This window comes from Asparagus officinalis, chromosome 4 (assembly GCF_001876935.1).
Source record: "Asparagus officinalis chromosome 4, Aspof.V1, whole genome shotgun sequence".
In the NCBI taxonomy this organism is placed as follows: Eukaryota; Viridiplantae; Streptophyta; class Magnoliopsida; order Asparagales; family Asparagaceae; genus Asparagus; species Asparagus officinalis.
This window is the reverse complement of record NC_033797.1, coordinates 28,845,819-28,869,303: the sequence shown is the minus strand read 5'-3', so window position 1 is coordinate 28,869,303 and position 23,485 is coordinate 28,845,819. Positions and strand designations below refer to the sequence as shown.

At 39.0% G+C, this 23,485-nt stretch overlaps 2 protein-coding genes across 2 annotated transcripts; both read left to right on the top strand.

Annotated features, from left to right (window-relative positions):
- On the top strand, positions 9,563–10,433 carry LOC109835871 (heavy metal-associated isoprenylated plant protein 45-like). The gene is made up of 3 exons (XM_020403854.1): positions 9,563–9,674; positions 9,768–9,843; positions 9,924–10,433. The coding sequence occupies exons 1-3, from the start codon at positions 9,627–9,629 to the stop codon at positions 10,241–10,243; spliced, it is 444 nt and encodes a 147-aa protein (XP_020259443.1). The 5' UTR covers positions 9,563–9,626; the 3' UTR covers positions 10,244–10,433.
- On the top strand, positions 17,906–23,222 carry LOC109838413. The gene is made up of 3 exons (XM_020406863.1): positions 17,906–18,008; positions 22,453–22,854; positions 23,127–23,222. The coding sequence occupies exons 2-3, from the start codon at positions 22,453–22,455 to the stop codon at positions 23,220–23,222; spliced, it is 498 nt and encodes a 165-aa protein (XP_020262452.1). The 5' UTR covers positions 17,906–18,008.

Sequence of the window (23,485 nt, the reverse complement as noted above, 5' to 3'; positions counted from 1 at the left end):
TCAAGACTTGGGTTATAGTCATAACTTGATTTCTTCCAGCTTGTAGAGTACCTTCTAGAAGTTGAAATGATCCTGTTGTGTGTTTGTTGATCCGAACGCAGTGTCGGGTTCTGCAGCTGTAGGACTTGAAACGCAGTTGTTTTGAACGCAACCGTAGGACTTGCGTTTAGGAGGGCTGAACGCAGTCAGGTCTTGCAGTTGTAGGACTTGACATGCCGCTGTAGACTTGTTTTGAACGCAGCCGTAGGACTTGCGTTTAGGAGGACTGAACGCAGTCAAAATTTTAGACTTTTTCACCAACCAAATTATGCTGATAGCTATCTGAAAGACTTTGAAAAATTCTTTTATTATAATGATTCTCAATAACTTAAATCGTCAGAGGTGTAATGTTAACTTGACGACATACAAAGTAGGAGAACTTCTTTATTCAAACGAACATTTGATAAGCAAACCTCCAGCTAAACTCAAGAGACTTGCAGCTTACGGGTAATATTTCTTAAGAAACTTCCCATTAATTGGCATCATAAGTCTGTCGCCTTTCTTATTGATGAGACGGTAAGCTCCGTTGGAATAGACTGTCTCAACGACAAAAGGCCCTTCCCATTTAGGGTTAAACTTCCCTTTAGTTTTATGAGTCATCACCATGGGTCGTCGATTGACCAAAACCAGATCGCCCTTCTTGAAAATCCGTTCTTTAATCTTTTTGTTGTAGGCTTTGGAAATACGGGCTTGATAAAGCTCAATCTGTTGCTGGGCTTGAAGTCGTTTGTCGTCTAAGGCTTCAAGTTCTTGCAGACGTCGTTGATGTTTTTCTTCTTCTGTTAGTCCCATTGTAATAGCAACCCTCAGAGAAGGGATCTGGATCTCAAGTGGTAATACAGCTTCACAGCCGTATACTAAGGGGAATGGCGTAGCTCTGGTAGAGGTCCTCACTGTTGTTCGGTAGGCCCATAAACACTCCCCAAGTCTTTCGTCCCAATCACGTCGGCTTTTGGAGACAAACTTTTTGAGAAGCTTTACTATGGTTTTGTTGAAAGCTTCCGCAAGACCATTTGCTGGCGGATAGTATGCCGTAGATGCAACACTTTGGATGCGAAATTTATCACAGAATCTCTGAAATCCAAAGCTGACGAATTGTGTCCCATTGTCGTGGACTATCCGTCTCGGGACTCCAAAACGGTAGATGACGTGATGCTTGATGAACTTGATCACGTTCGAAGTCTTGACTTCTTTCAACGGGATTGCTTCCGCCCATTTGGAGAAATAGTCGGTCACGGCCAGAATGAACCGGTGTCCTTTGGAAGTTGGGGGAGAAATTGGTCCCACAATATCCATGCCCCACATCTCAAATGGCCAAGTTGCAGATGTAGGATGTAAATTACCTGGCGCTTGATGGATAAAATCTCCATGAATTTGGCATGCGTGACAGCGTTTAGCATAGTCAACTGCGTCTGAAAACATCTTTGGCCAATAATAGCCAATTCGTCGAAGACGATCTCCTAATTTAGCTCCGGGCTGATGAGCCCCGCACATTCCATCGTGAGCTTCCTTAAGGGCCTCCTTCGCTTCCTTTCGAGAGAGACATCGAAGCAAAACTCCGTCGTGTGATTTACGATATAGGGTTCGAGAAACCGCATCATAATAGAACTGGAGGGCCTTTCGTTTGATAGTGGCCGCTTCCTTAGGGTCATCAGGCAATATTCCGTATATGGCATAGTCGATATACGGGAATCGCCAATCTCTAGCTTCAAACTCCATCGAGGTTGTACAGACTTCCCCTGTCATCGTCTCATCGGAGCTTTAAGCAGTATAACTCGCGTCCTGTAACCGAGATTGTAGTTTCAGCCCCTGGAGGTAACGCTAATGAAGTTGCCAGCGAGGCTAAAGCGTCTGCGTAAGCATTCTGAGTTCGTGGAATGTATCCGATAAAGAAACCTTTAAACTTCTCAGCTTGCTTTAACACTGCGATATGATACGGGATAAGATCCTCATGCCGCACTTCGTATTCCCCTCGGACTTGATTAACGATGAGCTGAGAGTCACCGTAAGCTTCGAGGTGCTGAACATTAAGTTCTTCGGCAAATTGCATCCCTAATAGCAGAGTATTATACTCAGCTACATTGTTGGTACAGGGTTCGATTAGGGAGAACCCCCTTGGGATTACGTGACTGTTCGGAGAAACGAGTACGACTCCCACTCCTGCAGTGATTGCTCTGTGAGGGTTTGCTCTAGATGTCCCGTCGAAGAATAATTTCCACACATGCGTGGTTTCTTGAGTAACGCAAGTTTCAGCGACTTCATCAGGCAACTCTTCATACAACTTGGATGTCCCTGGTACCGGGTGATCAGCTAAGAAATCTGCCAGTGCTTGACCCTTGACAGCCTTTTGGGGCATAAACTGCATATCATATTGTGACAAGAGAATGGCCCACTTTGCGAGTCGGCAATTTAGAGATGATGGTTTCGTCATCAAAACTCTCAACGGATTCACCTTAGAGATGACGTGAATTGTCTGTCCCACTAGGTAATGTCGCATCTTTTGAACCGCGAAAACCAAAGCGAGACATTCTTTTTCAACTGGATTGTATCGGTGTTCGGCTCCCATCATAGTCCTGCTTAGGTAATAGATGGCTTGCTCTTGACCCTGATCGTTATTCTGGGCCAACAGAGCTCCAAGCGAATGTTCCATGGCTCTCACGTATAGCAGGAATGGTTTTCCTGATATTGGGGCCACAAACAAGAACTGGTGGTTGAGTAAGGTACTCTTTAATCTCCTCGAATGCTTTTTGACATTCTGTATCCCAGACAAATGATACTCCTTTCTTCATGATCTTAGAGAAAGGTTGACAGCGTCCTGAGAGATTCGATATAAATCTACGAATATAGGCCAATCTCCCTTGCAAACCCCTGAGCTCTTTGAGATTCTTAGGCGGTGGCATGTCTTGGATAGCACGCACTTTTTCCGGGTCGAGGGAAATTCCCTTGGAGGTAACGATAAATCCCAGGAATTTTCCACTTGATACCCCGAGAAACGATTTTGTCGGGTTCATCTTCAATTGATGTGTTCGCATAATATCGAACATTGTCTTCAAGTCTGTAAGATGATCATTTTTGTGTTGGCTTTTTACAGCTATATCGTCAACATAGCACTCAATTTTCTTACGTAGGTGCTCGTGAAAGATGACATTCATTGCACGTTGATAAGTTGCACCCGCGTTTTTCAGGCCGAATGGCATTACTGTGTAGCAATACACCCCCAGTGGTGTTCTAAAAGCGGTATGCTTTTCATCTTTTGGGTGCATCTTGATCTGATTGTACCCGGAAAACCCGTCCATGAAAGACATCCTTTCATATCCACAGGTGTTATCGATCATGACGTCGGTGATAGGAAGCGGAAACTCATCTTTTGGACAAGCTGCATTAAGGTCACGGAAGTCGATGCATATCCGGACTTTACCATTCTTCTTGGGCACTGGGACGATGTTAGCCACCCAGTCGGGGTGTTGCTCTTCCCTAACGAAGCCCGAATCTATGAGCTTTTTAACCTCTGACTCAATTGATTCCATGATCTCTGGACGAAACCGGCATTGCTATTGTTTAACAGGTTTGGCATCCGGATCAATGTTGAGACGATGCATGGCCACTCTTGGATCAAGACCAGGCATGTCTTCATAATTCCAAGCAAAGACATCTATATATTCTCGGATGAGAGATATAAGATCTTCTTTTTCGGATGATGATAAGTCTTCGGCTATGAAAATAGGTTTGGGGTTTGATTCATCTCCCATGTTGACCTGAATCACTTTATCTTCGGTGGGTGGTTCACGTTGTTCGAAGCGCATATCCCACAGGATGTTAAGACGTTTGATCCAAGGATCATCGGTTGATTCGACTAACTCTTCGTCACCCCCTGCGTCTACATCTGGATGACTGGTCGAAACCATGTTCACAGTTAGGCTTTTAAAGAAAGGCCCAATACTGACATCGGATTCGCAAGAAGACGTTTCAGAGGAACGGTTGTGACACAGGTAGTTACTAATTTCGTTTTCTGAGGCTGGCGGGGTTGTGGCTCTTCTTCAGCTTTGATCCGAGCTACAATCTCTTCAGCTTGCTCTCCTTGCAACACCAGTTGTCTCCAAGAGCGACACTCTGCTACCCCCATCTGAGCGAGAAGCTGGGTCTGCAAGTTGTGCCCGCATGTTTCAACCAAAGTTGATTGAGTCATACCTGATGGGCATCGCAATGCCATGCTGCGAAACCTTTCGACATAGGTCTTGATGGACTCTCCTTTTTTCTGCTTAGTGGCGAGAAGAGTCGGGACTGAGACCTCTGTGTCGTCTTCAAAGAATCTGGCCAAGAAAAGCCTTTCCAAATCTACCCATTTCTGAATAGATCCAGCAGGCAGTTTCATAAACCATTCAAACGCGACACCTTTGAGAGTATCGATGAATAGCCGGGTCAAAATGGCGTCGTTTGCCATTGCATTAAGGCGGGCTTCTAGCTCATCTACTTTGGTTGACTGAGGATATAGCTCTTTTTCCACCTCCTTCTCACCTTCAGAAGAGGATCCCAGGTTGTGAGTCTCACGATCTGGATGTTTGTGTACTTTTTGCTTTCCCTTTGATGTTGTCTTCCGGGAAGATTCAGGTTTTTGACCTTTTTCTGCTAAAACCTGGGCCAACATGTCTTTTAGTTGGAGAAGTGTCTCCTGTTGCGCCTGTAGCATGACATGATGTTCGCCCACCCTTTTGGCTATGTCCTCGGGATTTCCCGCCATATAAGCAGAAACCTCTTGTGGTCCGACCGAGCTCGAAGATTGAGATTCGGCTATTGCCGAATGTTTATCACTCGTTGTAATCCCTTTGGCTAACTTTTGATAATTAACCGGTCGTATAGCTCCGGTCCGTGACCGAGTATGCTGATACACCCCTTCGAACTCCTCACAGATTTCTCGAACAGTCGGGGAATGACTCCTTTCTGATTCATCAGAGCTAGGATATGAGATCTTCCCTCTGCCGGTCATGTTGATAGTAACCTGAGGGTACTCGGCTTCAGGATCTTTCTTCTTATGATGATGTCGTCTCTTGGTAGGTCTGACGACATCCGCCAATCTGTCGAACACCGATTGTCGGGGTTTAGGTGCGCAACATTGGCATTCGGAAAGGACTGCTGAGATAATCCTCTCACAATGGCAGGAATGATTCGCCTGCTGAATTGGTTTTCTTCTAGAGAGTAAATCTCGCAAGTCAGAACCTTGAGATTGATTCTTCATCGGAGATAGGACCCTCTGTTTTTGAGGGGGCGAGCCTGGTTCTTGGTGGACGTGAATCTTGAGTCCACTTCGATCCTCTTGAACTTGGCGGACCACATCGCATTCGGAAGTCGAAATGCGAGGGTCGCGTTGTGATCTATAAACACTAGGCCTTGGCCTGCGTTTAGTTGATGGAACAGGCCCCTTAGGGTCTTGTTTTGTTTGGACGCACTCATGAGGTGCCTGTTTTCCCTTAACAGGGCTGTGTTTTGATTGGACAACGCACCACTGAGGGTTGCGTTTAAGTTGAATCACCCGAGGTTCATAGTCGGATTCATTACCTCGAAGGATGCGTTCTGGAGTATGAACGCACTGTTCGGGTAAAACTTCGGCCACACAATCCTTGCGTTGGGCGAGGGATTGATATTCACGGAGATGTGCTCGTCTGATGGATCTTCTCCGTCTTCGAGCGGTGTTTTTCTTGGCTTGTTACAAAGCCTTAGCTGCAGCGTCGTTGGCATTGATTGAACCTTTCTCTATCATAGGCCTCTTGCATCCTAATACACGCCGTGTCGAGGTGGGCGTGGAATCTTCAGCTTGTAGAGCAAGTATGAGGCTTTTGCCGAAGGAGAGGGCTTTCTTCGGTGTTTCAACAGCAGTCAATACATCTTTAAAGCTCTTAGAGGCATCTCGCCTAGCTTTAGGGCTAAGCGATCCAGCGGAGAGGGCCTCCTCGTATTTGGCTTGGTCAAACTCCACAACAAGAGTCTCGACCGTGGTTCCAGTGAGGTGAACGTCGGACTGCGCCACCACTTCTTCGTCAGAGAAGCTAGTCCCCAGCAGAGTCGCCATCTTTTGTTTGGTGGAAAATTTATAATAAGAAAACAAGGAAAGAACTGTATTTGATTTTATTCTCTCTAACTGCTTAGAAAAAGAATGATTACAATTCTCTCAACTCTCGATTACAATTTGAATTCCTGGTTACAAAAGAGAAGAGAATGATCTGGATTCTCCCCTTTGTTTAATTCTGGGTTCTTCACGGTAGCGATGGAGTGCCTCCCTCGAATGCGCGCGTCGAGTTTGCTCGCCGTTGACGATCCGAATGTCTTAATTCACTGGAACAACAGTCTTGTCTTGTTGATAACTCTTGACGAGTTTTGTGATTCAAACTCTAATAACAGTATTAGAGATGTTCAGACCGAAAATGATTCGGTTAATAAGCCAAGTATTCGAAGATCTGGAATTCTCAATGGATGTTGATTCCCCAGACTGTGTAAGAAATCAATCCCCTTTTTCTAATCAAAATTCAATGCTATCTTCCGACCCTTCGATCTGATTCTTAAAAATTCGATCCTTAACTCTGTTGAGTTTGTTGATATTTATAGGAGGATTAGGGGTGTAACCCCCCCCCATAATCCGCTCCTAAATGAGGGTTTAGTTACCTCATTAATCGGTTGTAACAACCCACGTAAGCCACTCCTCAAATCGTGGGTGAAGAGCGGGATCGTGTTTGAACAAGTCAGAACTTTGACTTGCGTTCTGGCATAGATTCTGTGTTTGAACGCAGCATCTGGAGGTGCGTTCTGCAGCGATGTGGAGCTGCGTTTGAGCTGTGCTTGGCAGCGGTTGGAGCTGCGTTCGACGGCGCTGATGAGCTGCGTTCGAGCAGCGGTTGATGAGTTGCGTTCAGGTTTCTCTATCTTTCTATATGGATGACACTAATGATCAATAAAGAAGGTCTTATTCAGGTCATTTGTGACAATTGAGGTATCTCAATAACGCTCTATCAACTGCAAGTCACGATCTCCACTAAAATTTCATGTTTTAACCATGTGCTCCTCAGTGTGTCGAATATTTGTTCACAGCTCTCTAGATCTTCCTGCTTTTCTAAAATCATTACACTGCTCATCAGCATCTCTAATGGTTGCTAATATGATATTAGTCATGTTGTTATCGCAGCCATCAAGATCAATCCTCCCACATAAGAAGCGGCATTGGTGTTCGAATTGGTGTTATATCTTGACGATGGTATTCAGTAAGGGCTTCTACGTCTTGGTTTGAAGAGATCGTCGATTTGTAATCTCTTTCTGTCAGAGCGTTGCTAAAGATCGTCGTTTCGTAATCCTTGCTTCAACTCCTTGATATAGGAAAGTCTTCAAGTCGTAGCCTTCTGGAAGTCGTTAGATTATAATTTCCATGATGGGTGTTTAATGGGGAATCAGCTATCTATTGTTATTTTTAAACAGCCTACAATTGGTTGCAGGAGCAGATATGGAGGATATCAGGAGTTTGAAGTAGCAGCTGTCAAAGGAATTTGACATGAAGAACTTGGGTCCAGCGAAGAAGATCATTGGAATGCAAATCACGAGAGATAAGAAGAGATGTCTCTTGCAGTTATCTCAGACGGAGTACATCAACCGTGTTTTGCAAAGATTCAGCATGGGCGACGCCAAGCCAGTGAGCACACCCTTGGCTAGCCATTTTCACCTATCGAATGATCAGTCTCCTCGGTCAGAAGAAGAGAAAGAGAGTATGGCTAAGGTTCCTTACGCCTCAGCTATCGGAAGTTTGATGTACGCAATGGTCTGTACGAGACCAGACATTGGTCATGCAATGGGAGTGGTTAGCTGGTTTATGTCGAATCCAGGAAAAGCTCATTGGGAAGCGGTCAAGTGGATTCTGAAATATCTACAAGGCACCACACAAAAGTGTTTGCACTTTGGTAAGGGAGAGGTGGAAGTGCAAGGGTACGTAGATGCAGACTTTGACGGTGAAGTCGATCACCGAAGAAGCACCACCGACTATGTATTCACTGTTAGAACTACAGTTGTTAGTTGGATATCACAGATACAGAAGATTGTCACTCTGTCCACTACAGAAGCTGAGTATGTTGTAGTGACTGAAGCCAGCAAAAAGATGATATGGCTTCAGGGTTTGTTAACAGAGCTGGGATTCAAACAGGAGAAGAATGTTCTGCACAGCGATAGTCAGAGTGCGATTCACTTGGCTAAGAATTTTGCATTTCATTCTAGAACAAAGCATATTAGGCTTCGGTACCACTTCATCAGATCCCTGTTGGAAGATGACGTGTTAAAACAGGAGAAAATTCCAGGAAGTAAGAATCCAGCAGATATGTTAACAAAGGCAGTGACCGTTCAGAAACTGAAGTTGTGCGCAACTTCAGTTGGCCTTCATGCATAAGTGATGAGGGCGGAGCCACACAGGAGATGATGCTTGTTGAGATAGCCTGCTGACGTCGGTTTGATCTCCAAGTAGAAGATTATTGGAAATAGGGGTGTGGATACCAACCTCCGCCGGCAAGGAGCTCCGACGAGCTCGAGATCCACGCAGGCAAGCGTGGGCGACGTCCGTGGGTGAAGACGAGGCTGGGAAGACGAAGTTCGGGAGCGAGCTTCGAGCAAACGAGGGTCAGCTTCAGACGAGGTTCGAGTGGTCGAGGTTCGTGGTTCGATTGGGCGACGTTCGAGTTCGAACGAGCTTCGGCGAACGAGGCTCGAGCTCAGCGCATGAGCTGGCGACAAACTGTCGCCAACGTAACCCTAGGGTTTCCCTATAAAAGAGAAACCCAATGCTCGAGCTCTGTGTGCTCTCCCTCTCTCTCGTGTGCTCTTCTCCAGTGGCGATTTCTCCCCAGGCGGCGGCCATTTTTCCCTCCTGCTCTTTTTCTTTTTTCCTCCAGCACTCTCGATTTGGGGGGAGGATTTTAGAGAGAGAGAAGAAATTAAAAGGAAATTAAAGGGGTTCCTAAGAGCATTGAATATGGATTATTCCCTTTGGTCATTTAACACTGTTGCTACAGTGTTTGTTTGAGATCTGCTCTTGTGGTGTAATTTCTTGTTGATTAATAAGAAATTTATTGTGTGGTTTCCGAGGACGTAGACAGTTGCCGAACCTCGTTAAATCTTGGTGTACTTTTTCTATTCTGCGTTTCTACTGCATTTGGGGGTTTCGGCGTTAAATTCCCAACACTCTATCTATAATTGATTAAGTTGGTGATTAGGTTAATACTTATGAAAGATGATGAGCACTTACGTATGCTAACAAAAAGAATTGATAAGCCGATTAGGAGATCCCTAGAATCAAAAGTATCTTGCCGCGTTTACTTTGTTCAAAATCATGTTATATAATCCTTTTCCTTGAAAAAAAAAGCTCAATTATGTATTCGTACCTTTTCCACTTCTAACCCCACTAATCAATCCACCACATTTTAATTCGCACCAAGTAGCCCTTGCCTCTCACTATCTTAGATAGTGAGGAAACTCTGTATATATTAGCTATGTAACCCCTCCCTTCAAATTCTTTATAAGCTAAGCAAATCCATTCAATTCTCTCAAAAGTTCTTAGAAAATATATCATGTTCAGCTTCCTGAGAGCAAAGAAATCTATACCAGATGCTATATCTGTAAGTATCAAAAGGGCAAAATCTTGTACTTCTCAAACCTATGTATATTCCTTTGTTCAAATAATTTCTTGTGTATAATCTCCGATTCTTCAGATTGTGGAGCTTAGCGTTCATATGGACTGCGAGGGATGTGAAAAGAGAGTAAGAAAAGCAATCAAGAAGCTAGATGGTAAGTTCGATAATATTAACAAAAGTTTCATTTATGTTTCAAGTAAACATTCTTAAAATTTTGTAGTCTTCACTATTTAGGAGTTGATAATGTGGTGATAGACATGGATACGCAAAAGGTGACTGTTACAGGATACGTAGATCAAAGGAGAGTTCTCAAGGCAGTGAGGAGAACAGGAAGGAAAGCTGAATTCTGGCCACATCCATATGATGCAGAATATTACCCTTTTGCCCTTGCATATCTCGAGGATTCGACCTACTCATCAACACATAACTACTACCAGCATGGGTATAATTCGAGCGTGCATGGCCACTTTCCGGATCCTGCATACTCAACGGTTGATGACCATGCCATGGCTCTTTTTAATGATGAAAATGTTCATGCTTGTGTGATCATGTAGTAATTAATGTAGCTCAAAAATCATCGATAGATAAGAAATGAATAAATGACCGGTAGGTTTCATCTTCGTATGCTTCAACCATAATTACATGCCTGGAAGACCTGTATTTTATTTCCAAAGAATTTATTGACTACGATATGCAATTTTATCCAGCACATCTCATGGTTTCAGATCATTATGTACCCTGTACCCAAAACTCAGTAACATTGTTATGAAGCTACAGTTACTCGTGGGAAATGACCATCTCTTTTTAAGGGGAGTGTGTTTTCTGAACCGTTCTCTGGAGAACCTACTAAAACAAGTTGCGACATAATTTATGCTGCTCATCACAGAGATAGAGCATCATTTCATATAATAATTATCAATCACAGGATGCGCTGTAAGACTAAGAAACAAGGATCCCCTCATTGGAGGTGTTCCTATAATACTTTGATCAATGTTTGTGCCTTACGACAAGTCATTTGCACCGGTAAGCTATAGTATATTTATGTATCAACTCACTCAATGCAGATAAAATTGCAGAGCCGTTGTGTATTTAAATCCAGTGGTGATTTGAACTATAGTCCGCTCTTCTTCCTTCTTCTGACACCATTCAACTAGTTCAACAATACTTTTAGTCCATAGTCAAATCTTAAAACAAACATTTGGAAACCAGCTGAATATTTGTTCATGAGTGATATGTCTGGCAACTGCTAACTAGGCTTACTTTAGCTTTCTTCCTTTCTCTTAAAATGCATAAAAATATGATAATTTTAATGGGGGTTAAGCGGGCCGTAATTTTTATTTTTATTTTTTAGAATTTATTATAAAAACTGTTGCCATATATTATTTATCATCATGAATAGTGATTTGTATCCAATATATGGGTCTATGTATGACTGTTATGAATAACATAACAATTCTTTCCAAAGTATACAAGGTTACTTGCATTTTTTAGCTTATCTTTATCAGCATAGAGCTCTAGCTAGCTTATCTTCTCCGACATCAAAATGTGAAAATGGGGAATAGGTTTACTACCTAATTCAATAATTCATACTGCCAATCATTCATTTAGTTCAACTTCTTCCTATCCCCTATACTGGATATCAATTCTATGACCAGTTGAAAAAGCGTCATCTTTTGTACTTTCCACAGAACAGAAGCTAGAAGCAGTTGATTTTTCTAGAAAAAATAAAATGAAATAAATGACTGACTTTTACAAATTAGACATTTCTCTCAATAATAAAACTTTGATTGTGCAGTAGATAATGTATTTTTGCTCCTTTTTTTATTTTTTTCCCCTCTCTATGAAGAGGGTATGATAAGCCAAGTTCTAGCAATATAAGAGCATAATAAGCAATCTTCAGAATCTCTAGTCCTAATGTCAACTTGATTTTTAATGGAAAACGAACTAAACCTTTGCGCAATCTATCACTTCATGCAATTGTCAGATGATGCCTTGTGCTGCAAAAGAGGGAATTATTGGTAGCTTTGCCTGCAGATACTCTAAACAGTGGAAGACAATGTGTGCACAAGTTGTCGAATGAGAGAATATTACCCAACGGTACGTCCCATGATGGTAGAAAATGCTTTGTTCTAGTTTTCTGTCGACTGAATTGATCGATACGAGTGAGAGGAAAAATGTTGGAGGCAGATTTTATCAGGGGATTGTCGGAACTTATTTGAAATGGAAGGACACGGAGCATTATTCTCTTTTGCCCAGCAGAAATAGCGATGCTTGAATAAACCGAAGCTCGTTGCGAGGAGATGAGGAGAATGCGTGGTACCACACTCAACTTGAATCTCAGAGGATTGTTGACAAAGTTTTATTGGTATTGATTCCTTGCAGGGCCAAACTATCTTGATTTTATTCATTGGATAAATATTCAAACACCTTTGCTTTAACGAATTTATGAACGGATTAGGATCCACAGTTGATCTAATGAAACTAGGAAAAATAAGATAGGTTTTAATTTTTGAAACTGGAAAGAGAAAATTTCGACTGTTGTTAAGGCACTGCAAACTGCAGCCAATATCATATTCCTATTTTATTGGATGCCATTAAGTTTAATCTAGCTTAGACCATCAAATTTTGAAAACTTGGCCAGTTAGTAGATTGCTCTGATATGCATTCTAGTTTGTAAATGTTCTACCAGCAGCTGGTCATACAGGGTAAGATGAATAGCTAGAGAAGCTTTGCAGCGCTGGGCAAAGGGCTACGGGCATATTAGACCCTTAAATTATCCATAATTACAAATTAGTCCCTTAAATCTCCATATTTGGTCATTCGTGCCTCAAATCTACATAAACGAGAACACATAGTGGACCTCCGATTGAATTGTAGATTGATATTGGAAGCCAAATCTTTTATTGCTTCTAATTAAACGAGGAGGAAAAATTACGAGAGGTTAACGAATCAAAAACAGTCTCGTGGTTTGCGAACCCTCTCCCAAGGCCTAAACCCTACGACGACCCCCTCACTTGAAAATTCTCTTCAAAAACAACGGTGGTCATATTATTCTGATCAGATATTTCCATTTTCAACAACTCTCCAGGTTTTCAGCAAACTAAACCTCACATCGAAAATAAGGAAAAGATTCCGAGAAACACCATGGTGGGATCGGAAATCGCGGGGGGCAGGCCCCGGAAACGCTCCCTACTCAATTTTAGGTTTTTTTTTTCAACTCTATTTCCTGATATCTTCAATGTTGTTAAATTTCTGAAAATTTTTTTCTTAGTGTTAATTGAAATCCGATATCTAGAATTCCAACTGGCTTCGAGAGTAGGGGCGATTTGGCAGTAAGTAACCATGATTACTGCAATCGCTTTATTTTTGTTGATAGTTTCCCTTTGTGATGATTTTTGATGGGTATCAAATAAGAGTCCGTCATTTGATTGCTGCTAAGGTTTTGGCTTCAGCGACTAATTCGCCGTTCTGTACATTTTGAGCTTGAGGTTTGGAGAAATTGCCTTCTTCTTTAATGGTATTGCATGTTTTGCCACTTGGGAGGAACCTCAGTATCTTAACAAGGCCGCCAGTTTTGTGATTTCCATTGTTGGACGGGATTTCTCATGGTACCTATTCCTCTTTGTTATGCACCGGGAATTGTCCAGACGTTCTGTCTAGGGTTCGATTTTGGACTGGATTATAAAAAATGAGTTTTTCGATATTAGTCCCTTAAATCACTCCTATTTTGATATTAGTCCCCCAAATCTTCATGTTTTGATATTAGTCCCCCAATTGTATAAGTATATTGATATTAGTACTATGGTTAGTTAAGGTTAAAAAAAGAGGGGAATATTCCGTTAAAGTTAGCTTAAACCCATTAAACCCCTAAACCTCATACCCAAACCCACTTACACCCATTAAACCCGATAGACCCGACCCGCGAACATTGTTCATCTTCTCCAACGGTTAGTTTGTATGGAAACAACGACTCTTTTTTTCTTTCCTCTAACAGCGGAGGGAGGAGGTCGGAGATGAGGGCGCGGAGGCAGGACTCGAGGATGGAGGCGAGGGAGGGGTTGCAGGGGTGGTTTATGTCGCGGATATTTTTGGATGAGTTGGGGGACGTAGACTTCAGGAGGGGCGCTGCTGATGAGGTCGTGGATTATGCGATCGACCCACGCGGTCGAGTTCGAGGCGTCGCCCATGTCAGTCGAGATTTGTGGACGAGGGAGGGTCATTGTCGATAGTGTTGGTACTTAAAATGATCTAATACAGATCTAATAACTGTGATTAATCCAAAGAGAATTAATACAACCAGAACGGAAGCTATACCTGAATTCATTAGACAAACTCCCACTAAATCATGATATCCTCAAATAATACCACACCATATGAGCAGTGTGCTCATGAAAGACCTTAGGTGGTAATCCTTTAGTAAGAGGATCAGGTATCATGGAGTTTGTCCTAATATGCTCTATGGATATCTATCTACTCTGTACCCTTTCTTTCACAACTAGGAACTTAATGTCAATATATTTTGACTTAGTTGGCTTCTGTTATTTTTGGAATACATAAGTGTTAATTTATTGTACAAAATAACTTTAGTGGTTTTTTTAACATTTTCTAGAATGCGCAGTCCAGTGATAAACTTTCGTAACCATATTCCATGATTGGATACCTCATGTCAAGCTATAAATTCTGCTACCATAGTGGAGGAATCTACGAGTATCTGTTTGATACTTTTCCATGATATAACTCCTTCTGCTAACATATAAATGTAGCCTGATGTAGACTTCCTGCTATCTTGGCATCCAACAAAATAAGAATCAAAGTACCTAATGACCTCCAGCTATTCTGATTTTCTATATGTAAGCATATAATCTTTTATTTTCTGAAGATACTTCATAACCCTTTTGACTGCTATCCAATGATCTGTACCAGGGTTGCTTTAGTATCTGCCTAGCATACCAAAAATATTCGTAATATCCGGACACATACATACCTGAGCATACATTAGACTTCCTACAGCTGAAGCATAGGGAATCTTCTGTATTTCTTGAATTTCTAGGTTACTTTTAGGACACTGATTGAGACTGAATTTGTTTCCTTTAGCAACAAGGATGTCACCTGGTCTGCAATTTTGCATGCCAAACATTTTGAGTGCTTTATCGATATAGCTCTTTTGTAATAATCCAAGTATACTTCAAGAACGATCTTGATGTATCTGGAATTCTAATATAAAAGAGGCGTTCCTAAGATCTTTCATCTTAAAATTCTTTGATAGAAATCTCTTGGTTTCGTGCAACATGCATATATCATTAGTAATTCTTTGATAGAAATCTCTTGGTTTCGTGCAACATGCATATATCATTAGTGGCAAGCAATATGTCATCGACATACAGAACCAGATCTCTTGGTTTCGTGCAACATGCATATATCATTAGTGGCAAGCAATATGTCATCGACATACAGAACCAGGAAAATATACTTACTCCCACTGAACTTGTGATATGCACAGTCATTAATTATATTCATCTCAAAACCGAACGAGATAATTATTTGTTGAAACTTTTAATACCATTGACGAGGAGCTTACTTGAGTCCATAGATGGATTTTCTTAATTTACAAATCATACTCTTCGGGTCTCCTAACATAAAGTTTTCTGGTTATACCATATAAATCATCTCATCAATATCTCTATTGAGAAATACAGTCTTAACATCCATCTGATGTAACTTAAGGTTAAAATGTGCAACAAGCGCCGTGATTATTCTAAAAGAGTCTTTCGACGAAACCGGAGAGAAAGTCTCTGTATAATCAATGCCTTCCTTTTGAGTAAAAGCTTTAGCTATAAGACGTACCTTATACTATTCCACATTATCATTTGCAACCCGCTTGGTTTTAAATATCCATTTACAACCAATTGGTTTTGCACCTTCTGGTAATGAGACAAGTTTCCAAACCTTATTGTCTTGCATAGACTTGTACTCTTCATTCATGGCATCAATCCATTTTTGAGAGTTAGAACTTTTCATGACCTGAAGGAAGTTGATTGGATCATCTTCCAATATTCTATTATTTTCCTCATGGTCTTAGAGAAATACAATATAATCATCCGGAATAGCATTTCTCTTTTCTCTCATGGATCTCCTTAATGGACTAGTTCTTGAGGTTGTTGAGTTTGTTCTTCTGAAACAGGAAGTTGTTCAACACAATCATCTTGAGGTTCTGAATTTACTTCTTGATTAATAACAGATATAGGTACCTGAATATTATCAAAAGTAACTGTATGGATTGGGTCCGAAACTAATTCCTCCTCAAAAACAATGTTTCTAACCTTATTTTTCCCCAAACTTAACATTCTCAAAGAATGTTGTTGTTCCCGTCTCAAAAATATTCCTAAGTGTAGGATCATAAAACATATAGCCCCTAGAGCGTTCAGAATACCTAATAAAGTAGCTGCTAACTGTTTTAGAGTCCAATTTCTTTTCATTTGACCTATAAGGCCTTGCCTCAACTGGTCATCCCCAAATGTGTAAGTGCATTAAACTGGGCTTTCAACCAGTCCAAAGCTCATAAGGTGTTTTAGCAATTGCTTTACTCGGTACTCTATTCAGAATGTAAGCTGTTGTTATTAATGCTTCTCCCTAGAGTGACTCTGGTAAAGAAGAATGAGTAATCATACTTCTTACTATATTCTTAAGAGTCCTATTTTATCTTTCAGATATACCATTCATGCTAGGTGACCCTGACATGGTGTACTGTGGGACAATACTGCATTCCTCTAGGTATTTAGCAAATGGTCCTGAACGTTGTTCACCTGAACCATCATATCTATCGTACTACTCACCACTATGATCAGATCTAACGATTTTAATCATTTTATTGAGTTGATTCTCTACTTCAGCTTTAAAAGCTTTGAACATGTCCAGAGACTCATATTTTTCATGAATGAGATATAGGTACCCATAACGTGAGTAATCATCTACGAATGATATAAAATATTATTGACCATTCTAAGATGTCGTAGGGAATGGTCCATAAATATCTGTATGTATCAATTCTAAGACTTTTGAAGATCTGTTGGCACCTAATCTCTTAACTTTGATATGTTTTCCTTGGTACATTCAACACATACGTCAAAATCTGAAAAAAAATAAGGGAATCCAAAATATCATCAGACACAAGACACTTAACTTTACCTTTTGAGATATGACCCAAGCTCTTATATCATAATGTCGCTGAATTTTTCTTATTTAATTTACGCTTAGTACCACATGATTCCACATGCAAAGATTTATTATAAGAAGCAATTACTTCATGCAAATATAGGTTGTCATAAGTACTCAAGTAACCAGTTCCCATAACATTTGAATTAAAAGATAAACTGAATTGATTATTTCTAAATGAACATTAATAACCTGATTTGTTCAATACAGAAATATAAATCAAATTTTGTCTAAAAGACGGTACAATAAAATTATCTTTTAAATCCAAATATGAACCAGTTCCTAATAGCAACCTAAAGTGCCCAATTGCTTCCACGTCTATCGATTTTTCGTTGTCCATAAAGATGTATCTTTTAATATCACTTGACTTTCGGTATCTCAGGCAACCCTACATAGAAATACTTATGTGAGTCGTAGCACCAGAGTCTAACCACAAAGTATTTCTAGGTACTGAAGCTAAATTAACCTCATAATAGACCAAAGTAAGAAACATACCCTTCTTAGCATGCCAGGTGTGATATTTGGTACAATCCTTCTTTATGTGTTCAGACTTATTGCAGAAGAAACAACCCTGATCATCCTTATGTTGTTTCTTCTGAACAGGACCCTTAGCAGCTTTATTATTATTCTTTCTTTTCTTGCTCTTATCCTTAAGGTTGTGTTTGGAAAGGGGATAAATGAGGGATTAAGGTGGTTTAACCCTTCATTAGTCTGCCAAACACCAAAAAAAAAACCCAAAGGCTAACAAACTCGCACGTGATCATTTTATCCCATTTATCAGGCTAACCCGAGGGATTACTAATACTCGTGGGAAGGCGGAACAAGGCTTGTTCCACCTTCTCACGCGAGGGTAGCCAAAGGAATTAAGGAAAAAAGACAGGATCTTGTGCTATGAGGCGGCGGAATTCGACAACAGAATCGGAAGGTAAGATCTTGAGAAATCCCTCTATGCTTTCCCTCCCAATTTTCCCTCTAAAATTTCCCTCTATTTTTTTCACCAGAGAGAGCTTTCACAACTATATAGCGCTATTTTTGGGGGAACAATCAAGAAAAGAGAAATTTTTAGTCGATTGGGAGCAATTGGTGACAGGAGGCAAAGGATCTGAGGTATGTTATCTAAATAAATTCCTATTTCTTGATTTTCATGTTCCTATTTCTTGATTTTCATACTTTCTCCTTACCTTTGTGAAAAATTGAATGATTGGGAGCAATTGGAGTACTTTTGTTTCCGTGATGTGGTTTTCAACAAAGTTTTAATAGGAGAGAAATGTATCATGTCGCCGAGCCCAAAGATGTTAGTTGAAGACTGGAATGGTGATTAAGATCTATGTTTTTGGTCTTAAACATTAGTTTTCAACAAAGTTTTAATTGGAGTACTTTTTTCACCAAATTCATTTATTATTGCTCCCACATTAACCTCATTTGTAATGTAAATTGTTATACTTAGCTATCAGTTTTCCCAGATTATTGATTGACTTATTGGAACAGCCATTTGATGATATCGGGATACTGTCTTCATGAATTTTTCGCTATTTAGAGGTCCTGTTCAAGTTTACTAGCATTGGTTTATTTGAAGAAAATTTTCCTGAACAAAATCTACTTCCAATTCTACTTTTAATTCTTAACCAGACATGTTCATACCTGAGCAAAATCATTTATACTTACCTGTATATGCATATTTACTTCCAATTCTCAAATAAATGTACGAATGTAGATTGACAATGTAAAAAATAAGTCTTAACTTTTGCGTCTTCAAAAATGATACGTGTAACTGTTTAGTTGGTGTCAGATTACAAAAATGATATTGTCTTCATGAATTTTTTTCACTATTTAGAGGATCTGGTCAAGTTTACTGCCATTGGTTTATTTGAAGAATATTTCCCTGAACGAGTAATATAGTTTGTAAACATGCTCAACATAATAAAGGTGGTTAGGTGTTGAGAATCTTGAGATCAGTAAGCACTTGGTTACAAATTGATAGGAGGTCCTGTAAGTTTTCATGCACCTTTTCCAGTATCATCAATTAGGATTGTGCATTATCAAAGTATCCCTGTCAATTTAAGATGACTACATCAAAGAGGCACCTACATTTATATGTTTCATGATTAATCATGTGGTTCTTCATTCATTATTAGCTATAACATTCACTATTTACAGTATCCTTGGATGACAATCAGTACAGACACATTGGAGTAAGTTTGAAAGTAGCTTTTAGATTTACAATTTTATTTATAATCCTGTGAAATTTCTGTTTGTATATTTGTTCACAAAATTCCACTGAGCCTGCACTAAATCAAGCTCAGGATTTCCCTGCATAACAATTTGAATTATGTTAGCATACATTCTTTTGATATAAAAACCTTGCTAGAGCTGGACATTATTTACCTTAAAATGTGGAACTGTCTGCTTGAGGAAATCATGGTTTGGTAGAAAATCAACATCAAATATGTCCACAAATTCATAGTTCTTGACCTAATCACAGCTCAAGGCTGATTTAATGTTCCCAGCTTTGTATCCATTTCTCACCAATCTGTGCCTATAAATAATATTGACACCCTTTGGCAATACAACTACTTGAGAGAATGCATCATACCTTACAATGCATAGCCCAAATCTTATAGTTATTTATATTGATTTGTTACCAAAAAATGCATCAAAAGCATGGAATCATTTATACTTACATGTATATGCAATTCTATTTTTAATTCTTAATCAGACATGTTCATACCTATTTAGTTGGTGTCAGATTATACTTACATGTATATGCAATTCTACTTTTAATTCTTAATCATTTAAACTTACATGCATATGCAATTCTACTTTTAATTCTACATTTATACATAAATGATACATGTGTAACTGTTAAGTTGGTGTCAGATTACAAAAATGATACTGTCTTCATGAATTTTCCACTATTTAGAGGATCTGGTCAAGTTTACTACCATTGGTTTATTTGAAGAATATTTTCCTGAACGAGTAATATAGTTTGTAAACATGCTCAACATAATAAAGGTGGTTAGGTGTTGAGAATCTTGAGATCAATAAGCACTTGGTTACAAATTGATAGGAGGTAAAAATATGTTTTCATGCGCCTTTTCCAGGATCATCAATTAAGACTGTGCATTATCAAAGCATCCCTGTCAATTTAAGATGACTACATCAAAAGAGGCACCTACGTTTATATGTTTCATGATTAATCATGTGGTTCTTCATTCATTATTAGCTATAACATTCACTATTTACAGTATCCTTGGATAACAATCAGTACAGACATCAAATATGGCCACAAATTCATAGTTCTTAACATAATCACTTGATTACAAATTGATAGGAGGTCCTTTAGGTTTTCTTGCACCTTTTTCCAGGATCATCAAATAATTTGGGTGCTGGAATCATTAAGATGGTTAGGTGTTGAGATCAGTAAGATGACTACATGTAGCATACAGACTAGGACAGAGTCATGGCTTTGGTTATAGTTTGCAATCATATCGTGCAAAATACGCTGGAATCATTAAGTGGGATAACAAACTATGTCTAGAATCATAAGTGCACACAATACTATGTGTGATTGGTGTTTTTCCATTTATTGAACTTATGGTTATGTACATCCTTCCTCATATTTATATGTTTTTTCCACTTACTGAACTATATCTGGAAAATCATCATCAAACATGGCCACATATTCATATGTATGAATGTAGCATACAGACCAGTTACACATACGATTCGAAAGGACACAACGTGGCAGACCACTTACTGATTTATGCATGGAAAATCAACATCAAATATGGCCACATATTCATACATACACATTGTTAGTACTCTTTTATTGATGTGATGGTAGTTTATAGTATTCTGTAACTACAGTTCATAACATAGCATTTGTTATAGTTTGATTTTGTATTTCTTTGTATTTCCAACTCAATAGTTTACATAGCATTGTTCAATTGATTAATTTATTCTAAAATTCTCATTATGATCTAGAATGGCTAAGAAGAACTTCATATCACAATCTCAATCCGAAGGTGGGCAGTCAAGACCTCGTGCCAGGAACTGGACTATAGAGGAAGATAATTGTTTGATGGGAAAATTAAAGGAAATGGTCCTTAAAGGAAAGAACAATGGAGGTCATTTCACTATCGAGCAATGGCAAAATATAACCGATGAGTATAAAGTTAGGACTTGACAGAAGGATAGAGGCAAACTACAAATGCAAAACCGTTATAAAATTTTTAAAAAACAATATTTCCTTAATTACAAACTTCGAAATAAATCAGGTTGGAGTTGGGATGAAGGTAAAAATATGGTGATTGCGCCTACTGCAAAGGATTGGGAGGCATTGATAAAGGTATTATTTAAATTTCTACCATTAAAACATTTGAATATTATATAATTAAAACTATGATATATTTATTATGAATTTTCTACCGTAGGAAAATGATGAGTATTAAAGAATTAAGAACAAACCATTTCCTCAGTTTGATGATATGGATTTTCTATGTTGAGGTAACACATCTAAGGGGCGCTGGTGGTTTGAGACTACCAATGACTTCAATGAGCGTGAAGGAAGCACTAGTTCAGACAATGAATTAGATGATACTGAGGGGTGACACAGTAACAAGAGTCAAGACTTGAGTGATTCAGAGGAGGTACAAGTAGTGGAAGAGACACAAGTTCCTTTTAATGGTACACAACTACCATCACAACCAATACATATTTCTACTCCAAACATAAAGCAACAAGCTCAACCATCAGGTTTAAAGCGTAAGTTTAAAAATATTTCTCGTCGTCGAGTATCAGATATTAAAGTTGAAAATAATTTGTCAAAGATGATTGAGCTACAAAAGCAGCGAATTAAAATTACAAAAGAGCTAGTAGATTCCAAAAAATTGGTGCCCACTGAAATGAAAGAATACATGGATAAGATAATAAATTTACCAAGTGTAACTAGTGATCTATGTGTGGCAGGAGCAGAAGCTATTAAAAAGAAGGAGAATAGGCATGTTGTTAATATACTTAACGGTCAAATGCTATTATCATGGCTGAAGAAACAAATGGATTTACAAAATGCAATGACTGGTTATCCATCGTCTATTTACAATATCCAACATCAACCACCTCAAATGCACCAGTTCCAAAATGAGTCGTTAAATCAACCAAGCTGGCAAGGTTTTTCTCAAACTTCTCAGGGTCAATCACGAATGTCACAAGCTCATGATAACAACATGCAGGAAATGGAATCATTTGTCAGCTTACTAAAGGAGAAACAAAAATTAAATCAAAATTGATGCTTTATGTTCAAGTCTCAAGAGTCAAGACTAATCAAATTTAGTTTAGTAATATATTTTCTTGATTTTAGTTAAAGTTCATGTTCCAAAGAATAGTTTTCTTATTGTCAGACAATCAATTTATGATTTTGTAATGTTTAGATTATAGCATATGTTGGATGGTTTTTATGTTAGATAATTTTTTGTCAAGGATGTTGTGAACTATAGCCCCCATTCTTTATTAGCTAGTTATCTAATTTTTTTTGTTTCTAATTTGGTTGAAGATGAATTCATTTGAAGATTTTGCAAGCAATCTTAGTGTTGATGATATTGAAGCATTTGATGATGAAGATGATCTTATAGAGGCGTTGCTTTTGAATGATGACGATGAGGATGAATACATGTGGAACGAGATGCTTAATAGCGTCATTCATCAATCAATTGTGATAAAGCAGGTTCCTCGACCATATCGAACTAGACCATTCTCTGGTCATATGCTTGTGGAAGATATGTTAGCTGGACATCCTGAGTATTCATATTCTTGCTTTCGAATGAGTTCTGAGACAATTCTTTTGCTTAAAAATGTTCTAATTGAGAAGAATGCTTTAAGGCTAACTAGATATTTAAGTTGCAATGAACAACTTTGTATATTTCTATACAGAATTTCGCATGCTCTTTCAAATCGAGTATTAGCTGAGATATTCCAATATTCATGAGAGACTATTAGCAAACATTATAATAACGTGCTTAATGCTATTTTATCTTTAAAACAAGATTATATCCAGCTTCCCACCGTTGACGTAGACGTTCATCCTAAGATTCGAGAGAATCCTAATTTATTCCCATATTTTAAGGTAAAGCTAAATGAGTATATTTTTTCCATATATTTTAAAGTGTGTATGTGTGTATGTGTGTACGTTTCTATACATTAAATCTTTATACATTTTTATATTTGCAGAAAGCATTGGGAGCAATTGATGGATCTCATATTCCTATAATTGTGAAGAAAAAGAAACACAACAGATATCATAATCGAAAGAATTTTATATCTTAAAATGTAATGGCAGCGTGCTCCTTTGATCATACTTTTCTTTATGTGGCTGCTGGATGGGAGGGATCAGCATCTGATATGTCAGTTCTTCGTGCAACACTGAAAGATGGTAAATTTAATGTCCCTGGAGGTAAATTTTTACCTTTTTCCATCTTCTTTTTTAAATCAATTAGATCTAAATTCAGATTATTTTAAATATGTAGGTCGCTTTTACTTAGTTAACTCGGGATATGCTAATACTTCAAAATTTATCGCACTATATCGTG

Excerpts from the sequence above, each read along its gene's own strand:
- LOC109838413 (XM_020406863.1), top strand. The coding sequence starts at position 22,453 with ATGAATTCATTTGAAGATTTTGCAAGCAATCTTAGTGTTGATGATATT. Across the intron at positions 22,855-23,126 it reads CGCATGCTCTTTCAAATCGA|AAAGCATTGGGAGCAATTGA; the intron begins GTATTAGCTGAG and ends TTATATTTGCAG.
- LOC109835871 (XM_020403854.1), top strand. The coding sequence starts at position 9,627 with ATGTTCAGCTTCCTGAGAGCAAAGAAATCTATACCAGATGCTATATCT. Across the intron at positions 9,675-9,767 it reads CTATACCAGATGCTATATCT|ATTGTGGAGCTTAGCGTTCA; the intron begins GTAAGTATCAAA and ends CCGATTCTTCAG. Across the intron at positions 9,844-9,923 it reads AGCAATCAAGAAGCTAGATG|GAGTTGATAATGTGGTGATA; the intron begins GTAAGTTCGATA and ends TTCACTATTTAG.